The 19,892-nt window shown below is 43.6% G+C and overlaps 1 protein-coding gene across 1 annotated transcript in view; it reads right to left on the bottom strand.

Annotated features, from left to right (window-relative positions):
• col7a1 (collagen, type VII, alpha 1) overlaps positions 1-19,892 on the bottom strand; it is an 82,541-nt gene that overhangs the window by 8,392 nt on the left and 54,257 nt on the right. The window contains exons 73-107 of the mRNA XM_036532813.1: positions 19,682-19,807; positions 19,384-19,593; positions 19,122-19,157; positions 18,891-18,935; positions 18,431-18,547; positions 18,013-18,084; positions 17,557-17,601; positions 16,611-16,646; positions 15,101-15,136; positions 14,088-14,132; positions 13,972-14,004; positions 13,763-13,825; positions 13,612-13,647; positions 13,410-13,490; positions 11,543-11,611; positions 10,121-10,156; positions 9,872-9,931; positions 9,570-9,614; positions 9,420-9,455; positions 9,130-9,165; positions 8,726-8,785; positions 7,670-7,795; positions 7,076-7,147; positions 6,948-6,983; positions 6,618-6,677; positions 6,052-6,096; positions 4,832-4,867; positions 4,673-4,708; positions 4,533-4,589; positions 3,541-3,612; positions 2,793-2,864; positions 2,299-2,334; positions 2,117-2,197; positions 1,107-1,160; positions 912-965 (exon numbers count right to left, since the gene is read on the bottom strand). Coding sequence (XP_036388706.1) covers positions 912-965; positions 1,107-1,160; positions 2,117-2,197; positions 2,299-2,334; positions 2,793-2,864; positions 3,541-3,612; positions 4,533-4,589; positions 4,673-4,708; positions 4,832-4,867; positions 6,052-6,096; positions 6,618-6,677; positions 6,948-6,983; positions 7,076-7,147; positions 7,670-7,795; positions 8,726-8,785; positions 9,130-9,165; positions 9,420-9,455; positions 9,570-9,614; positions 9,872-9,931; positions 10,121-10,156; positions 11,543-11,611; positions 13,410-13,490; positions 13,612-13,647; positions 13,763-13,825; positions 13,972-14,004; positions 14,088-14,132; positions 15,101-15,136; positions 16,611-16,646; positions 17,557-17,601; positions 18,013-18,084; positions 18,431-18,547; positions 18,891-18,935; positions 19,122-19,157; positions 19,384-19,593; positions 19,682-19,807 — 2,160 coding nt within the window. The remainder of the gene's footprint in view (positions 1-911; positions 966-1,106; positions 1,161-2,116; positions 2,198-2,298; positions 2,335-2,792; positions 2,865-3,540; positions 3,613-4,532; positions 4,590-4,672; positions 4,709-4,831; positions 4,868-6,051; positions 6,097-6,617; positions 6,678-6,947; positions 6,984-7,075; positions 7,148-7,669; positions 7,796-8,725; positions 8,786-9,129; positions 9,166-9,419; positions 9,456-9,569; positions 9,615-9,871; positions 9,932-10,120; positions 10,157-11,542; positions 11,612-13,409; positions 13,491-13,611; positions 13,648-13,762; positions 13,826-13,971; positions 14,005-14,087; positions 14,133-15,100; positions 15,137-16,610; positions 16,647-17,556; positions 17,602-18,012; positions 18,085-18,430; positions 18,548-18,890; positions 18,936-19,121; positions 19,158-19,383; positions 19,594-19,681; positions 19,808-19,892) is intronic.

Raw genomic sequence — 19,892 nt, 5'->3', positions numbered from 1 at the left:
CTGCTGCATCATATCATGGTTGTACAAAGAAAGATTGGAGCTGTTAAGAAATTGATCAGACACTTCACCTGACTATTACAAAGAAAATAGCATGTGTAAGTGGTCAATGACCTTTTTCTGAAGACGATTATACAAATGCATTAAAAGGAAATGGGCACCTTCATATGGTAATGGGCACCTTCATGTGGTGTTAGAAATAAATGTGTGCAATCGAATCCTGTAACTTTTTTTGAGAAATGTGCACATGCAAGGAAATGCTATACTTCTGGAAATTATTTTTCACATTTCAGAATCTCTTGCCATCAATAATACACTTTATAAATTTCTGTTGAATCATTTTCGGTTTCTTTGTTAGTTCTCCGTACCAGATACCTATCTGAAATGCACACATGGTGATAGTACAGTGTGTACAATAAAAATTGTTCACAATTAAATGTAATTAAAAATTACTCTCCTAAATCTAATCTGCCTGCTGGCACCACTAACCTTGGGAGGACATATTGGTGCAGTGTGAGAGCTTAAAATCAATCAGTGTGTACACCATCCCACTCATAACCCCCACAATGAGCCATGAATGAGGGGCTCTGTGGTCCAAGAGTGGCAAAAGTCATAAAACGTAGGCTCGGCACAAGCGTCAATGTTTCCTGCCCCGCTTCTGACACACAATGATATCGCCTGCGGAAATGAGCAGCACAGCCCTGCTGATGTGTTTAATAATCATGCACAGATAGGAGGATAATTAATCATATTCATCAAAGACAATATGCGACAAGGCATCAGATATAAGATCTTGCTCATCTGCCAGAAGGCCTATTCATGGGCCTGCGTCCTTTTTATAAATGAATGAATGGATAACACTGTTAGGAGATCAGTAGTGAGCTGTTATTGAAGACAGGAAATATCCCTCTCACCTGCTCCCCTTTTCTCCCTGACAGGCCAGGTCGTCCTGGGATACCCGAGGGCCCCTGAGCGCAGAAAGTGACACTTTGAAACATGACGTCAGTTTCCCCCCCCAAAAAGGTCAAAATATATGGTCAATTCCACAAACATCAAAAGAGCATGAATGTGCAGTGAATCACATCAAGGGCAGGCTATCTTTCTCTCACCTTTTCTCCTTTGGCTCCATCTGCTCCGCATGCTCCCTTGGGTCCTCTGTCTCCCTGGAAAACAGGCAGTCAATCAATGTGTCAGACCCGACAGCAGCAGACAGGGAGTCAACGAGGTGGTGTTGTTCGTGCGTCAAGTTGGGGACTGATGCAAATCAAGATCAGATGCTAAACAGGCAGTCAGAATCAATGACAGCTGCATTGGCTGTGTTCTAGCCTCAGAAGTAGTTGTTCTCAGTACACTTATCTGTCACAGGTCAGATGACATACATATGTTTGGACTAATTCTGCTGGCCTGTAGAACTGAATGGAGGGGATTGAATGTAGGCACAACCTATAATATTTCCACATCTGTGACAGTCAACATTTTAGCACAAAATATACCACCTTCCTTTGAAAACAAAACTTCTTAGTTTCAAGGTTTCATTTTCATTAACTTTGTGCAAACAAAGCTCCAAATGACATTAATTAAAATATAACAGAGCCTCTTGATGGGGATTGAACTGTCCAGATTTTTAGAAGAAGAAGCACTTTGTGTAGATTCAATTGGGATGGGATCTTTGAGAGCATACTAAGGTGAACAGAGAAAATGTCTGTAAAATTCTACTAAAATTTCATATGCTTTAGCTTTCATATGCCTTCAACTTTAATATGAAATGATGACTTATCAGGCGCTGAAGATGTTCTACTGTTAGTTGAACATATACACACTGGAAAGTTTAATGTTGCACAAACTGTGTTCGTATATTCCAAAGAGTAAACTCATAATAAGTTCAAATCAATCGAATCTACCTAAGCTGTTTTCATCTAATGCTTAATTTTCACTTGTACAGACCTGGTTGTTCCATGTAATAAAAAATAAAAAGCAGACGTGTCACTGGTAAAACACAAAGCTTCGGAGGATCCTTCAAAATTGGTATTTAACCTGTGAGCCATAAACTCTGCTCTCCTAGACTGTAATATTAGACACACAGACACGGACGGCCAGACAGACGGACAGACAGACAGACCTTGGGTCCACGTAGCCCTATATTTCCAACGTCTCCCTTCTCGCCCCTCATTCCAGGAAGTCCATCTTTGCCTGGTGAACCCTGAAGGAAAAGCAAGACTTTCAGATCTTTGCCCACTAATCAGAGAATAGGAAGGGTCCCATCCATTATTAAGAGCCAGAAGAAGAAAGCAAAATACTAACAGACTCTCCTGGAACTCCTGGTTGCCCTCCCTCTCCCTGTGGACAGAGAAATAACAATGCTATAACAAAACAAGCAATGCTTACACAATCCCTATACAAACACACATGGCCCATTTATAGCCAACACAAAGTTCCAAGAAGGCCAGACAAAGATATCACCACAACACTTAAAAAAAGAGTAAAATATTAAATAAAATGAACACTATGTAATAAATCCTTAGGTTTTAAGCAGTGACTATTGAAAAGATGACTGCATACTGACACCTCATGTAGTATGACATGCAGGTATATATTCTGAGCTAATTTTTCCTTGAGCCAGTTGGAGGAGGTTAGTGGTGGACAGGCACAATCTTAGACTGGTTTGAATTAGTCAATGATCAATGATGTCTTTAGCTCAAACTGTGGGCCTGAAGCTTGATGCTAAGGTATTTTGAAGCCCTGCTAGTCACATCAGTCACTTGCATTAACCAGTCAGAATTGATCAAAATATGCACCTTCTGTCCTCCGGGGCCACGAGGCCCCTGGAATCCAGTGGAGCCCCTCTCTCCTGGCTCACCCCTGAGGCCCTGTGCAAGAGAAACACTCAAAAGATTACGGTACACACGCTCTCCCAGCTCCTCTGTAGCCCCCTGCCCCCAAATAATGCCTTGTTGATATGTGAGTGCTTAGCTCACCCATCCCCAAGTCTGTCTCTTGTCACAAAATGTACTGTGATCAGCCATTATCATGCAGCCCAGGTGACAGACAGGGAGACGCACAGGTCATGAGACAGCCTCAGCACACTATGAAATATCACTGCCCATTCAGATGAAAACGCACACAAAAAAAAATCATCTTCCTGCCGCTGAAAGAGCAGGTCTGTACAGGGCTCCTTCCTTCCCCCCTCCCCACCACTACTCCCTGACAATTAAGTGCAGTCCACAAACCTCGGGACCTGCTCCATCAAACTGAACAAACAAACAAAACGCGAGATAATTAAAAGGGCTCATTAAGGCTCCGCGGTCCGTCCGAAACGTCCCGGCGAGGGAGGGATCTGAGTGCCAGCGCGCGTCAGCGGCCGGGGGACAGCTGAGCGAGGGCGCTGCCGAGCGGAAACCATCGGCAGGGGAAACCGCTGGCGCGTGAAACGGCCGTTCGCGCCTCCAGCTGCTAATGGAATCTGGGAAGTGACCCCCGCTTCTCACCGGTCACCTCCGCGCTTACTTCGCTCGCGCCACTCCAACGGCATGCTTTCACACTCACCTGTTCACCAGGTGGGCCCTCCTGCCCCTTCAGGCCCTTTTCTCCCTGCACCCCCTTAGGTCCGCGCTCTCCCTGAAACAGCAAAGCACAGCGGGCTACATGACTGTGTGACACCTTCACCTCACATAGCAGAACTCTGACGGGGCCACATATGAAATATGAAATATGAATATGAAAAAGCTGTGGAGATAGAAATCAATTAATATTACAATGAGAGGCATGGTGGATATTCTTTCTGGGTACTGAAGCTTTAAGTTTAAATGAGGAGCTCTGTAAGGATTGTTATCTGTGAATTAAATACTTAATTACATATTGCTTTTCCTTTTGTGTTTTTCTACTTCTGTATTTTTCTTCTCTGTAGTTAGAGATAAATTTTGAATTTCTATGCACATAATTCAAGTTTGGATTAGAGAATATCTATTTGCTTTTGAGATGTTGTATAAGAATTTACAATTGCAGTATATGAAGTTAAATATTGATTGCTAAATTGTGGTTGACATCAGAATTGGTATTATGTGTCTGTTTTATATTGAAGCTTTCTATACTATATATATAAAATAAGTATAAGTATATAAGAATGAATATTAAGCATGCTTTTCCTAATTGTGAGTGCTGGCTTTTCTTCCTTGTTACAGAATATTAAACAATCCATGGTTACTGCACACAGTATTAAGAGGTAACCAGCATAATCCAAACATAGATACACAAGTGGTCATGGTCACACACAGACACAACTGGTTATGGTCACACACAGACACAGACCTGGTTATGGTCACACACAGACACAGAGCTGGTTGTGGTCACACACAGACACAGAGCTGGTCATGGTAACACACTGGAACACAGCTAGTGATGGTCACACACTGGTACAGATCTGGTCATGGTCACACAGCCAATCGTGGTCACGAACACAAACATAGACTTGATCATGGTCACGCACACAGAAACAGAGCTGGTCATAGTCACACACAGGCACAGAGCTGGTTACTTACATTTTCTCCTTTGTTTCCCTTTGGACCTGGAGCGCCACTGACGAGTAAAGTCTCACCCTGTTTGACATTACACAGTAGTGTTAGCAGGCTTTTCATGTTTCTCTTTTTCAGACACACACACACAAACACAATTTACTTACCTTATCTCCCTTCTCACCAGGGGGGCCTAGGCCTCCCTGAAAAAACAGAGAATGCAAGTCTAACATCAAGAAGGTGTCAATTGTTCTAAGTCATATTTAAAAATGAATGTTATACAAACAGAATAATAAAATAAATGGGTGAAATGGGGCTGCTCTCACCTTCTCTCCCCTCTCTCCTCTGGCTCCCGGAGATCCCTAAAGAAACCATGTACAGACATTATTAATACAAACAGGCAGCACAGACAAACAAGCACACAGGTGTCAAAAACACTCTGACATAAGCTGTTATCACTGTGCTGCATCTCATAGGGAAATCCACACATAAATCAATGCTGCGATCCCTTCCTGTGAAACTATCAGACCCTCCTTTCCCCTGTGCCCAGGTGAGACAGAGGCAAACGGTGAAGTGAGAGAGTTCACATTTGGGGTCATCCGTGTATCCATGACAAAGGACTGCTGTCTGAAGCCCCATCTGTCTAAGTGGTGTTGAGGTTATTGTATGCTAGCGGACAACAGAGAACAGTAGGCAGCTCCCACTGTTTTCAATCGATGGCGCCGCATTGAGTTTGAAACAGAAAACGCAGCGGCATTATGAGCCCCGTAGCAAATGCAGCATGGCCATTCTCATCACGGACCAATCGGGCGCAGTTTGATGTGTGACACTGGCTCTCCAAATTAAGTGACCTCTAAAATAAATTAGACAAATGCACATATAGAAATCCCCTTAGCTTTCTGCTAATGGCTGCTCTGAATACAAAGATGTCATAAAAACAAAGTTGCTTAGTTCATATTGTATGGGATGAGCTTTACCTGAGAGTTTTCACTTAGCACTTTCAGCATTTCTGTTCTTGAGCTTAATGTTGTGTTAGGAAAAACGGGAGTTCTGTATTTGACGTTAAATGCGCTAAGTTCCTTTTAAAACCTTCAGAACACACATATGACACAAAAGACGCAGACAATAGCACCATCTGAAAGTCATTAATATTCTGTGAGGTTCTTGTCCACACGGACACAAAAGCTGGGCAATTTACCATTTTCCACTAGAACGCAGACTGACGCATGGATTAACTCTTTGTCTCGGCCCAGTCTCAGCCTCATCTACCCTGCAGTCTGTCCCCAGCCTGGGGTCAGTATACCCGGAGGCAATCATTGAACAATAAACACTGACAGAAACGAGACACCAGCACCGCCATCCCCCAGCGCATCATTGATTCAGGTGAGGCTGCAGCATATTTTTCTGCAGCTCTGCTCTCGGCATACGCAATGTTTCATAGATGAGATAGATGAGTGCAGCTCGGGTCAGCAAAAATCCGCGCATCCCTGCGAGAGACTGATTGAAGCTGAGAATCAGAGGGATGAATAGGACGAGGAATATTTACTGTTGAGCCCTTTTCTCCGTCCAGCCCATGATGGCCCTGTTCTCCCTGCAACACAGACAGACCAAGCTGTTACACACGCTGCAATGTAGTACTAACGCACAACACTAAAATGTACGCACTGCACTGCACCACATACAGCACCGCAATACAAACACTATATGTGACGCAGCGCAACATTGTGATTCAAAACACACCGTTATAATACATAACACATAATACTTTTATACAATACGAAGACACACCACTGTAATACAAACACACAACATTGTACTGCACACAGTACAGTAACACATACAGCACTGTAACACAATACACAGTCACACATAAAGCGCCATAACGCAAACACACCACGTTGTAAAGCACAACATTCAGACACAGTGCAAATCACAAAACCTTACTAAAAGGACACATAACTGTAATTCCTGTACCATTAGTACTCCATGAAAATCCATCATCAACCAAGCACCATTTGCAGTGCAGAGTAATGTTTTAAATTAGCATCCATCTATATATGCCTGTGGAGGTGCATATAGTAACAGCATGTCTGTGTTAGTGTACCATCTTACCCTGGGACCTGGTGCTCCCCTCTCTCCTCTCAGTCCAGGCACACCAACTCCCACCTCTCCCTGTGAGCATGGGAAAAAATAAAGGAAGGAAATGTTTCACTCTCATTGCAAGCACTGTAGATGTGTAGTGTTTGTGGACCACATCATGTTCGTGCTGCAGCTACTGCAGTACACTGCACGGTCCTCAGGATATGAGCAGTAGTAGAGATATGGTAGTCGAAATGCCTCCAAATAATGTTCCTCCAAAAAAAAAGACATGACGCATTATGTGTATGTGGAGTTTGAGCAAAGGACGTACTCAGAGTATGCTATGTGTGCATGTGAACTCACCTTGTCACCTTTTCCTCCAAGAGCGCCAGGGGGACCCTTTGACAGAGTGAAACGAAGAGACAGTCAGGTCACAGCCCCGGAGAGCACTCACACACACACATCAAACAGGAAAAGGAAGCTCTGCTCACCGACAAACCAGGGGGTCCAACTGGACCTGGAGCTCCAGGGCTCCCCTCTCTCCCTTGGAATCCTTGTAGACCCTGTATATCCACAGACAGGTTGATACAGATAGACAGGGAGGAAAGGGCCAGAGGTATAACCAAAATAAAAGACAAAATATGGAAACAATACAACAAACATACTGTCAAATATTACATTATTGATTCATTTGTAATTGTATTCATATTATTACATTATAAATACCAATTTTATCAACAGTATTACATTATTGATTCATTTGTGATTTTATGAAGACAGTCTCTACAAAGGATGCACCACTGGGTGTCTGTGTGAAAAAATACAGAATCGAAATGCTCTAATGCTAATGAAGGTATCCATCACTTTGGTGGGTTACATACAGACAAGCACTTTCCTTTCCTGAACGAAAACTTCACGCACATGGTGACCTGAACACTGTTGGATTTTGTAAATGCTTATCACATTTCTGTTACATCAGAGTGTTTACAGGTATCTGAAAATCTCTGCACCATGTTGCTGAATGCATTATCAGTGTCAGACTGTGAGTGTGTATTTATAAGGCAGACTTGATGTGGCCCTCTTACCCTCTCTCCCAGGGGCCCTGGTGGTCCAGGCTGCCCGGACTCTCCCCTAAGTCCAGCAAGGCCAGGGGTTCCTGGTTTTCCCTGGGGCCCTGGAGGGCCAGGTGGGCCTGGCAGTCCCGGGTCACCCTAAAGAAAAACAGTTTGCACAGAAAGACTTGTTTTTTAAAAGATATATCTCTCTCCCCTTGGTCCTGCAGAACACTTTCAACGAGGTGAAAATATGAATCAGAATACCAATTCGCACAAGTTTGGTGACATGTGTGCTGAATACGTAACACTGAACGGTAACCTCTATAAGCGAGGACCACAGAACAAATTCCACGCCACTGATTGTGGTTGCTTCACTAGCACTGCACAAATGTAGCTGGTGTGCAGGTTCATGGGAAGGTATTGCCAGAAGGGGGCCAATTAGATATCATCACACTATTAAAAGGTAATGGCACCTCCAAGCTGGTTTCTGACTAGCTGGTTTCTGACTTCAGTGAAACCCTGAGGCTTGAGTAAAGCATAAATGGTGAATTTGCTGCTCAAGTCCCATTACCAGTGGAAGCTTCCAGCCCCTGTTAGTGTAGACCATTCGTAATTATCTGTACCAAGGACTAAAGGTAATTACACTGAATCTGGCTCCGATTTCAATGGAAGTACAATTTTTCCCTCCAACTATAGATTCAATCTCGTCAATTCCCTCAGTTGAGAGCTAGAGCATATGACCATGGCAGACTCTCAAGCAGGGCTCTAATGGATGTCCCTGCAGTGCTCTTGACTGCTTTGTTGCTGGAACACAGGAGTGGCGCCCAATTCAGTCCAAATGGCATGACTTCATCTTGTCATTAATGTCTTCTCTGGTGAAAGCTCTACGTGCCTGGCTACCATATGTTTCGAGTGCACAGTGCTCTTACTATAGCACATTGCTACTCTCTACTGTTAATCCCTTGTACAAGGGTATGGATGTGTCAGTGTGCATGTGACCAGGTGCATCTGTGCATGTGCATGGGCTTGTGTGTGTGTGTGTGTGTGTGTGTATGTGTCTACACCAGGGCATTGACAAGGACTCACCTTCAATCCTTGGGGACCTGGCTGACCAGGGGGTCCTGCTTGTCCAACACCACGCTCCCCCTACAACATGATCAGTACTGTTACTGTCACAAACCACTCAAAAATTCTGCCATGCCAATAAAAGAAGCATTCAGTATTAATTTATGCACTCATCCTGGTGTTACTTTTACACCAACAGCTAGTCTCATATTGTCAAAATGGCTGAGGAAAGGGCATTTTGCATGTGAATGTATTGTGTGACACGCCACACTGATTTACCAAATGATGAAAAGGAGGAAATACAGTGTAATTGTTGGGAGTGAAGGACAGAATGAGAGAAGACAGAATCCCAGCAGATAAAATGCATCTTCAGTAGGCATAACAAAGCAAGAAGGAACAAAGCACAACAGAAAAAAGGCTCTTACTTTATCTCCTTTGGGCCCAGGTGCTCCCTTTGCTCCCTGAGAAAGAGAGAGGGAGAGATAGAGGGAGAGAGAGAGAGAGAGAGGGAAGGAGAGAGAATGACAGAATTTTTTTATAGCATTTTTGTTTCAGAGAAACTTTCGTGAAAGATTATTAACTATGACAACCTTTTCATCCATTGTTTCACTCATACTGAAGAGACTGACTCACTTGACATATTCACTGTATAACTGAATAAATGCAATGACTGCCAAGATGTGCTGACAGAAATCAATCAGCCAAAATCACTCACGTCCTCTCCAGGCTCGCCATTCTCCCCTAGGACACCCTAAAACAGGGAACGAGACACACAGACAGACATAAATGCATAATTTTACGATATTGTGATTTTTTAATTAATTATTGTGGTGTTTATGATCAGAATAATATAAAGTGTACTTACTCTTTCCCCTTTCACCCCTGCAGGTCCCCTGTCTCCCTTCTCACCCTGAAGGACACAGGTCCCACATTATAAAAACATTACTACGTAGAATTCCAACTTTCACCTTAATGTTTTATTGAAGCTATACCATTACACCTTATTTAGTATTGAACCTCAATTATTCCATTATACATGTTCTCCCACTTTCAGAGGAACCTGGAAAATTACTCTAGCGCTGTAGAACAAGTGAAATCAACTGAGATTCAGGGTAGCCACTGACTAAACATCCCAACCATCCCCTGGTTGTCTCTACTCCAACTCACACGCAATCCTGGAAGTCCCCTCTCTCCAGGGGTTCCTGGCAATGTCTGGCCGGCAGGTCCCTGAAGCAATCAGATCAAACACAGTTTCATCCATGTGTCTCTTGCTGTATCAAGCTCTACGTGGCAGCCATGTGCAATATACGAATTAAAGCATGGAACATCCCCACCCTCCACCGTACACCTTCAGTTCTATAACAGAGAGGCAGTTATCATATCATCACATCACAGTAAACATTCCCTTTGACTCACCGGCTGTCCTTTGACACCAGGGGGTCCTGCAACAGACTGCAGCAGAGAGACACAAAGGTTTAAGCTTAAGCTGAAAAGCCATAGGTACTTTGCAGGTACATTTTTGCTGGACATCATTATTTACTTTTCAATTACTTCATAGGAGTACAGGGGGTGCAAAGTCGAGAAGGACAGATAACAACACTGAAGGGGAAAACATTTAAGCCTTGGGAAAACATTAAAGTCAGAAAAAATTCCTGATAAAGGATGAAAACCTCTGTTCTCTAGTAATTAGCGTGAGCCCTGAAATTGCATGCATCTTGAGTGCATAGACGATGCATTCTGCATCTCTGTAAACTTTGTGGATTTCATGACAATCTGAGCCTGCACAATTTAAAGTATAGGTCTCTTATGTATGGGTTCTATACTATATATTGAGGATGTCATCTCCAATCCCTTATGATCATAAAGACCTGCAGTGTGTGTGTCTTCATCAGCTCTTAAATATTCAGTTGGAATTAAAATTTGGATTGCGAAAGCATTTCAGATGCAGGTTTTATGTAATTTGGAAAATTTAATCTCGATTAATCTAGTCTGCAAGGCTTTTGCCCTCACTTCCGTTTTAATACGCTGCGCACTCTGAGAACCAGCTTTTTGGTGCACTTACAGCCATCTATCTTCGGTAAATGGTCTTTGTGAAGTGGTATGCAGCTGCAGTGAGGAAAACAACTGGACTCCGGACCATGTGGGCTGTGGGTGTGTGGCCCATATGGGCACCTCTAATGAGTCAGGGGTTCAAGCAGCCTGTCCAGGTAAACACATTCAGGTTGTATAACGGAATGTGTGAGATTGTCAGAGGCTGTGACGTGCAGTGTGCTCCGCATATAAAAGGTCTGTCTCTGGGGACAATGTTTCCCCGAGGCTGGTGTGAGTAAGGCAGGAGTCAGCCCTGTCATTTTGTTATGCTGAATGTATCAGTCTGATTGCGTCATGGTCACCACTCTCTCCCCTCCAGAGACCTCATATGTTCGAGTCTCAGTAAACACAGCCACTCTGCTGCTGTCTGAGCTCCCCACATCTCCCGAGTCCTGACAATGTAACTTGACGTATTGTGCAGCACCTCATAAATGGTTACATTATGCAGCACTTGATGGATGCCATTCACGGAAGTGAGCAAATCTAGCCCATGGCTGATGGCAAACATCAGGAGAAGTGTCATATTGTGAGACCAGGGCAGGACACTGCTAACTGCTGCATATCCAAACAGACTGTGAGCAATTATAGATTGTTGTTTGCCTCTTTTGGAGTTTGGATGACACAGTACATGACTCAGAATCGGTGACTCAGTACAGACATCAAAATTTGAATCGATAGCTTCAGATGGCTTCAGCCTCTCTTCAGCCCACCCAGCCCCCAGCACTGTTGTCTCTGCCGAACACTCGCCTTTCCTGGGGGGCCACTGTCCCCCTGCTCGCCTTTCATTCCTGGAAGGCCCACAGATCCAGCAATACCCTGAAAAAGGGAGGGGAAGAAAGAGCACAAAAAACATTAATAAAGCGCTAGGCGCAACATGAATTTTAATGCCTCACCATAACAGAACTATTTAATGTGAAAAAGTTCATCATGGGTGGGCAGATGACATACATGTAAAGAGAAGGAACTAGGACTGTGCCATTTGAAAATATAGTATAAATAACGAATTATTACAAAACATGGCCTGTAGGGTGCCTGTATGTTTATCAGGATTGAGGTGGAGGACAACTTATGTACACGTAAACAACTTGAAAGACTACATAATGGACAAGAGTGAACATTGGCTGAAGGAAAATTCATGTAAACAATCACTAGTAACAAGTGATTGTGATTTTTCAGGGGCTTTTGTAATGGGAAGGGCAGCTTCGTTGTTTGTTTGGTTTTTTCCAAATTGGCAGAATTTCACACTGACTTGTGGGATTGAAAAACCAGCGGGTATTTTGTTTTTTTTTTTTAGTTAAGTTAGAATGGTGTTATTGTTGTTTTCTTCATGACTAGTCTGTTACAAGAAGCCAGCTGGCACGTCTGTATCTTTGCAGCTTGTTCCAGAAGAAGCATCATTGAGGGCCATAATAATTTTGGCGTTTGATTTATTGTGTACTGTCACGGTTTTGTCTTCTTTGCACAGCCGATGACATCACGTCAGGTTGGGTTTTCTAAATAAGCCTGGTAACCCTGCTCTGTACGCTTGATGTTTGACCTAGGATGATCAACAGGCTTATGTGGAACAATGCTGAGACCGTCTATATGAAATTTGATTGAAATCCATGCAGAAAGAAAAATCTAACAAGAGCCTTTGTCATTTTGACCTTTAACATTGTGACCTAGACATTAATAGGGTCAAAAGGGTACATTAAAGCAATGCACAGCCTTAGGCAGAGATTTCTAGCTAGTTATATAGGAATGTAAATGTAGCTATTCATTGTACCAGATATTGCACACATAAAATAAGTGCAGATGTGCAGTATTTAACTTTGATGGTGAAATACAGAGGGGATTTCTCTTTTTAATTTCCCACGGGGTGATCAGTGGTAATTACCTATTTTTAATATAGCTGCAGGATACCGCATTAGTGACTAAACTAATTAAAAAACAGGCAATATGATTTAACCACGCCCTCTCATATAACTCCAACAAAGCCCTCAAGAGAATATGACCATACAGTAGTAATACTTAGTAGGTCAATGAAGGTTATCATTCAGGGAATTTAATATAATAATATAGACAAAAAAACATTATTTAATGGTACCCTTTTCCATTGAAATAACAAGAACAGAGAAAGCACTTGCACTCCTAATGAAAACTAAAGCATTCCTACAGTAGGGAGCAGAATGTTCATTTTTAGAGTGTTGTGGTGAACTATCTTTTTGAACTAAATTAAGAGTCTTATTTTTGTTAAGTTTCAGTAAAATCCACGCAGAATTAGAAGATTTAGATACCCGTAAACAAGAAGACCTATCGGGGAACTTCCATAATCGTTGACCGCCAAAAATCAATATGATTCTTAAGGACTTGGGCAGGTAATATTTGTGCAAACATCCATGAAAATCAATGAAAAAATTGGCAGCAAAAACTACTTTTGCAACAGAAGGTCTGTCTGTAAACATAATGACTTTGATGACTTCTTTAGCAGGACATAAAAAATGAATCTCAACTGAATGGAATCCCAAACACACACACATACGCAGGTATGTGCACAGAAACCACCCTCCTCTCTCATCTCATCATTCCCCATCCCTCTATTCACTCCTGTCCTTTCTCACAGTGTCTCGCTCACCTGTTTGCCTGGCAGTCCTGGTGTCCCGTCCTTCCCTGGCACGCCATCTCTCCCAGGAACCCCTGGCTTGCCTCCCTCACCCTGCAGAGACAGATATGTCGCTGAGCACTAAGCACACTTGTTGACACTGTCTTAGCCTAGAGTGAACTATACACAACTGTAATCTGATGGGTAAGACTGGGCCATGTGAAAATGTACTCACCACTTGTCCAGGCAAGCCTGGAGGCCCCTGTGGCCCCTAATGAGGAGAACCAAAGATAAAAAAAAATCCATAAAAACCACTAGCAGCAGGGTAACTATCCAAACAGAATAAAGAATAAGAAGACTTGTCAATAAACTGCTGGCTCACTTACTATAGCTCCTGGAGGCCCGGGAGGACCTGGCAATCCCATGTTGCCCTGGGGACCCGGAAGTCCCTGTAGCAGAAAAAATAAGGATACTGCTGCTGTCTGGAAGCATGCTGAATTTGCATTCATCTCAGTGTCGAAATTAAAATAAGGAAGCCTCAATCCTGTGTTTATCTATGAGAGCAGACATCTCAGAACACATGCAGGCATCTCACCTGGACTCCCACTCCTGGTTCTCCCTGGTTCCCCTGCAGGATACACACGATCAGAACAATTGTCATCATCATCAATATATTCATTCCTATTTCTGTGTAAACAAAAAAGTACTAACCTTGATCCCCGGGGGTCCAGGTGGCCCGTTACCACCCATAGGGCCCTATAATGACACACAGTAAATCATGCTGCACCGTGACATTGGAGGACAGCATGCAATGCTCCCATCTGATGATTTACATTATATGCTAATGTCACATGTCTTGTGATTTCAAATGCACATTCAAGCTGCATTTCAAAAATACACAACTTAGTGGTGTGCAATAATGACACCATGAAATAAAATGAACTTTGAAATAATTTGGTTCCCGACTATGAAGAGATTATCTTTGAAGACAGCACAACTAATATTATTATCAACTTAACACTTATATGATAATCATCACTGTATATAAGCACATTGCATTTGTGTATTCTTGTGTCTGTTACTGTAGTAAACGTGTGAAATTAATCATTTTAGGTTTTGCTTTATTCTTGACACATTTGCTTTCCACAGCATCTCTCTCCCATAATCCACCCACCCACTCATCTCATCTCTCTGCACAGGTTTCGGAGATGTCATTTTCCTAGCATGCAGTAGCTCTCAGCTTTTCCAGTATCTCTTACACAGGAAAATGAGAGAGCATCAACAACCAGTCAGAGTTAATTATTAGACACGCTCGGCAAGGTCCCCAGTACATGATTGTTGACAGATTGCTCTGAAAGTCAAGATCAGGTATACTACTTGGAACCTGTAAAACAACTGCTTGCAACTAGAGGCAAGCACTTCCACCAAGCTGTGCAATCAAAGTGTGTACAGCATTACAGGATTACAGCACTGACAGCATGTAACAGTGCAACAAAATTGGTTCGATACCAATGACCGTGTGTTACAGCCTAACAGGACATGACTGCATGTTACAGTGTAACAGCACAGGATGGTTTATGACAATGAGACATGAGTATGAAAGCTTTTTACAAAGTAAGGTGAGAGTTCACGGTGAACGTGACAATGTGTGGCTCTGTCACAATGTGAGTGTGGGTGATGGCTTGTGACAGGCCAAGTGCGGGTGAGCATCGAGCAGTACTTACAGTGGGTCCTCTTATTCCTGGCTCTCCAGGGTTTCCCTGAAAAGCAACCCAAGTTAGGAAGCCTGGTACTGAACCTGCTGCATTCAATGATTCAACACACACACACACACACACACACTGCTAACACAGCTACTAGACATGCATGCACACACATGCTGGACATGCCACTCAGTTACGTCTCTGCAGTTATGCAGTATCAGTATCAGCGCGAAGAGCTCGGAATGCACAGGAGAAATGGCCACATGCATCGGGTTAGGGATGTAGAGTAGGAGGTATGGGTTTTACACTCATATATGAAACAGAGGAACGACCTTGCTTTCAGCTCTTCTCTTTAAAACCAAGAATTTAACATCCCCGTTCCAATATGCACTCTGACGCACTTGAGATACTCATGTCTGAGGCATTTACCAATACAGAGCATCCATACAAAGTATTACATTTATCACACGTTCGCCGATAAACCAGGAAATATATATCAAATGATATATTTGGGATGACAATTTAATCTATTTTAAACTGCAAATAGCTAGAAAATAAAATGACCTTCACAAAATTTTCTTTGTTTTTCAGCTTTTAGGGCCATGAGTTAATTTCCCTCCTCAACATGAGAACTGTCCAAGATGGAGACTTTGGAATGATTATACGCATTGTCACATACATTTCTGCATGAAGGGGTGACGGTCAGCAGTGGAAAGGAGACATATGACAAATCATGCAGCTGAGGCACTTACGGTTTTCAGTTTTTGGCCTGATTTCTATCGATAAAATTGCTGAGACATTTATAATGATAACGACACTTAGGAACAGCCAACAGCATGTCGTAAGAAACGGGATATAACACAGTGCAAACAACGCATTGCTCACTGGGTAAAACAGGTGCATTCTGAATTCTCTGGACTGGCGACGTGATACTGCTGGGTAACAAAGATCTCCCCAGAGTTATCTTTTGTACCCCCCCCACCCCAAAAAAAAACACATCGGTAGCGCCGCAGCTCTGACACCAAGCGGAACTGACAACCTACCGGTCTGCCCAGCACTCCAGGGAACCCAGGCAGCCCCTACAGAGAGAGGGAGAGAGGGAGCACAGAGCCGTAGGGACAAGGGAGGGAGGAGAGGAAGGAGCATGGAGATGTAGGGGTGGTGAAGAGAGGGAGGGAGGGAGGGAGGGGATGAATGGTAAGGCAGAGAATGGTTTGTTGAGTTGGAAAAGAATCAGGAAGAGAGATGGACAGTGATTGGGATCATGGAATTGATCAAAGGGATGTAGATGAGAGAAAGAGAGGGGGATGGGATTGATGGAGATGAGTGGATGGGAGGAGAGGAGAAAGGAGGAGATTGAGTTGTTAGAAGCAGAATTAGAAGCCAATGACTGCTTTCTACAGGTGATCTACACAGCCTCAGCCAAAGGAAAGGAAGAGCTCCATCGGCCTAGCGCTCGCAGCCAGTCCCCAGGCTCTCTTATGCAGTCCAGCCAAAGAGGAGGCTGCCAAGCCGGGCTACTGTTACTCACGGGCTGGCCTTGAGGACCACCCTGCCCCTGTTGGCCCTGCTCCGGGGGGGAAATAAAAAGCATGAACCAGATCTTACTGCCTCTTGGCACCTCAACACCTCTCGTCCTCATCCTTTTACATTACTCTCACTTGTTCACTGAAATAATTATGATTTAACTTAAAAGAGAGGGGCATATTTTCCCACCTAGCAATGCCCCATCACATTTTTACTGTCTCTCACTGAACTGAACAAGGATTGGAATGGATACCCCAGCTAACACCTCAGTTGATATAGTTATTACATTTTCTAACAATCACGCTTTAGTCTTTCATTAAGAGCAGTACAATCCAAGTTCAGGTGCTGTTGATTTTTAACCAGAAGGCTGAAGGTTCAAATGTCAGGTGGGTTGATGATACACCTTTGTGCAAGGTACCAGAATTGAACTGCTTCAGTAAATATGGTTAGATCATCAGCTTTGGAACCAGTGGCCATAGATTTGGATCCCATGCTGGATTCTTCTGGATTACCCTTGAGCATGATTACAGAGTGAGTATGAAAATGTATGCAATTAATATGAAACTGCCTTGAGAAGAGGTTTCCTGCTAAGCAAAGAAATAAATGAATAATAATATACCACAAATCAGTCTTTCATAAAATACAGCAGAAACAGGTAAGATACTGTACATCATCACTGTGTTTTATAACAGACTTTGTTTATAACAAACAAACTTGTTTTATAACAAAATCTATAACTTCTTCACAGTTTAATACCAGAAAATGTACATGTCTTCAAACGTGCACAGGAAATCTCATCTGCTTAAAATGTGTGGTTTTGTAGCTTTTTGAGGACAACTATATGGTGCTAAGAAGTCAAACACATCTAACAGCTACAGTATTTTCCCTCCACCCCTTTCTCAAACCCTGCACTAATAGTGACCTTTAACCTCAGCTGCCCCATCTCTCACCGGTTTCCCATCCAGTCCTGGTTTTCCTGGTTCTCCCGGTGGTCCCTAAAACAAAACCGGCCAATCAATCAATAAAAAAATGTATAAATTGTGATGACATAGTGACCATAATAATGTAGTTGTGACAACATTACATTGGATCATGGATCAATGGTCATGGTCAAAGGATAAGAACATACACCACAATAACACACGCTACAATAACTTGTATCAATGGGTAATAATGTTATAACAGTGTAATAGCACCTTTGTATCAATGGGTAACAGCAGAATAATTTAGGTAAAGTAGTAGAGTAAATGTGTGATTAAATGGGCAGCTGTTTGGAGTACTGCTCGATGGAATGGCCATGGTCCCACCACGTCTATACTGGACATATCCATGAATCATTAAGGCCCAGGAATTCACCTTGTTGGAGTGAACTTCAAAATCAAACAAGGGTCAAATACAGTACTCACTGAAAATCCATCTCGCCCCTTCTCTCCTGCCTCCCCTCTGTCTCCTTTCTCACCACGGGACCCAGCTACACCCTGAAATATGGAAACTACAGAGTTTACTAACATCCACATAAACACACACATGCACACACAAATGCATGCGTGTACACGCACACACACGCACACGTACACACACACGCACACATACACTAAAATGTTGCCAGAATAAGAAAGAGAGAGAGAAATAGCATAAATCTGTCTAAGGTCTTCCTACGCTTCAGGGAAAGGATAGACATTGTGTAGTGCTGTTTACCTAGTATGTAGCTGCCTGTCACTACCTAAATGTAATTTTTGTCGTCTTTGGCCAACCATAGACTATATAAAAGACAGGACAGAGAAATGAGGAGAGAATGAGACAGGGACAGAGGGACAGAGTCACCTTGTCCCCTTTGGGTCCAACTGGACCTGCAGCCCCTGGCTCGCCCTTTGGTCCTGCGGGCCCTGGAGGGCCTCTCACCCCTGGGACTCCCGCTAAAGACACATCTACAGATTCCCCCTAAAACACAGAGCAAACAGGCCATGGGCACACTGGGGAGTCCACAGAGTTATGCAGCATTAAGGAGTATGTTCATGTATGTGGAGCTGTGGAGCACTAAAGAGTGTGTATGTACATTTGTGTAGCATTAAGGATCATATATGTGGTGCTGTGTAGAACTACAGAGCATGTATGCACAGGTGTGTAGCATTGACGAGTGTCTATGCATGTTCTTAGTATTGAACAACATGTGAAATATGTTAAGCTGTGTGGCATTATGGGGTCTGTATGTGGAGGTGCATATTTGTGTGTGTGTTTTGGGAGGAGGGCACTGTAGGAAAGGTGTGAGAGGTATTAAGCTTACTTTGGGTCCAGGGGGACCGACTGCTCCAGGTGACCCAGCTTTCCCCTGTGAAAGATGACAGGTATCAAGAGCTGAACGCCACATCTCACCTGCCCTTCTCATGAGAAAAGCAGAGGATGCTTCATTTTGACAGAGCAAAGCCTTCCTGAGAATGGCAAAATGATTACACTTACATATGAACACCATTACATTCTGTAAGTATTTGTACAGTAGAGTAAGGTCACAACTCACGGCATCTCCCTTGTCGCCCTTCTCTCCTCTCTCTCCCTGCAAGACAAGGAGTGATGTCATCGATATCACTTAATAGTCTGTGTAAACGGTGACGTCATTGATATCACTTAGTCGTCTGGTTAAGCAGTGATGTCATTGATATCAATTAACGCTCTGCTTAAACGGTGATGTCAATGATATCACTTAATTGTCAGGTTAAGCAGTGATGTCATTGATATCAATTAACGGTCTGCTTCGTTTGTGCCATTGTTACTGTCCTCACCTTGTCTCCATTCCGCCCGGCCTCGCCCTGCTCGCCCGTTCGCCCAGGAACACCCGGTATCCCAGGTTTCCCTGGCTCCCCTGCTTGTCCCGGGGGGCCCTCTGGGCCACGCTCCCCGATGGCTCTCCCCGGGGGTCCCGTGGGCCCTGATGGCCCCCGTTCTCCTTGCTCACCCTTCACGCCCCTTTCGCCGGGCAGGCCACGTGTCCCCTGCAACAGGGATAAGCACAGACTGTACACAAACCCTGCAGGACAGAGAGACAAGTCAAACAGAAACCACACGTGCAGCCCCTCTCACATCTGCCCCAGAGGGTCCCCGCTGTCCTGGTTCCCCTTTGTCTCCTCTCTGTCCCTTCTCTGCCTTCTCTTGGGTCAGCTTGGTGAATACGTCACGCTTGTCCACCACCACCTTCAGGTCCAGGATCTGGGGAAACGGGATATCTCATCATGTTCAGTATCACTCCACACTCAGGGCTGTTTCTGTACGTGCCATGCACACTGAAGAACAC

The sequence above is a fragment of the Megalops cyprinoides genome, chromosome 7 (genome assembly GCF_013368585.1).
Source record: "Megalops cyprinoides isolate fMegCyp1 chromosome 7, fMegCyp1.pri, whole genome shotgun sequence".
In the NCBI taxonomy this organism is placed as follows: Eukaryota; Metazoa; Chordata; class Actinopteri; order Elopiformes; family Megalopidae; genus Megalops; species Megalops cyprinoides.
This window is presented reverse-complemented; position numbering and strand designations above follow the sequence as displayed.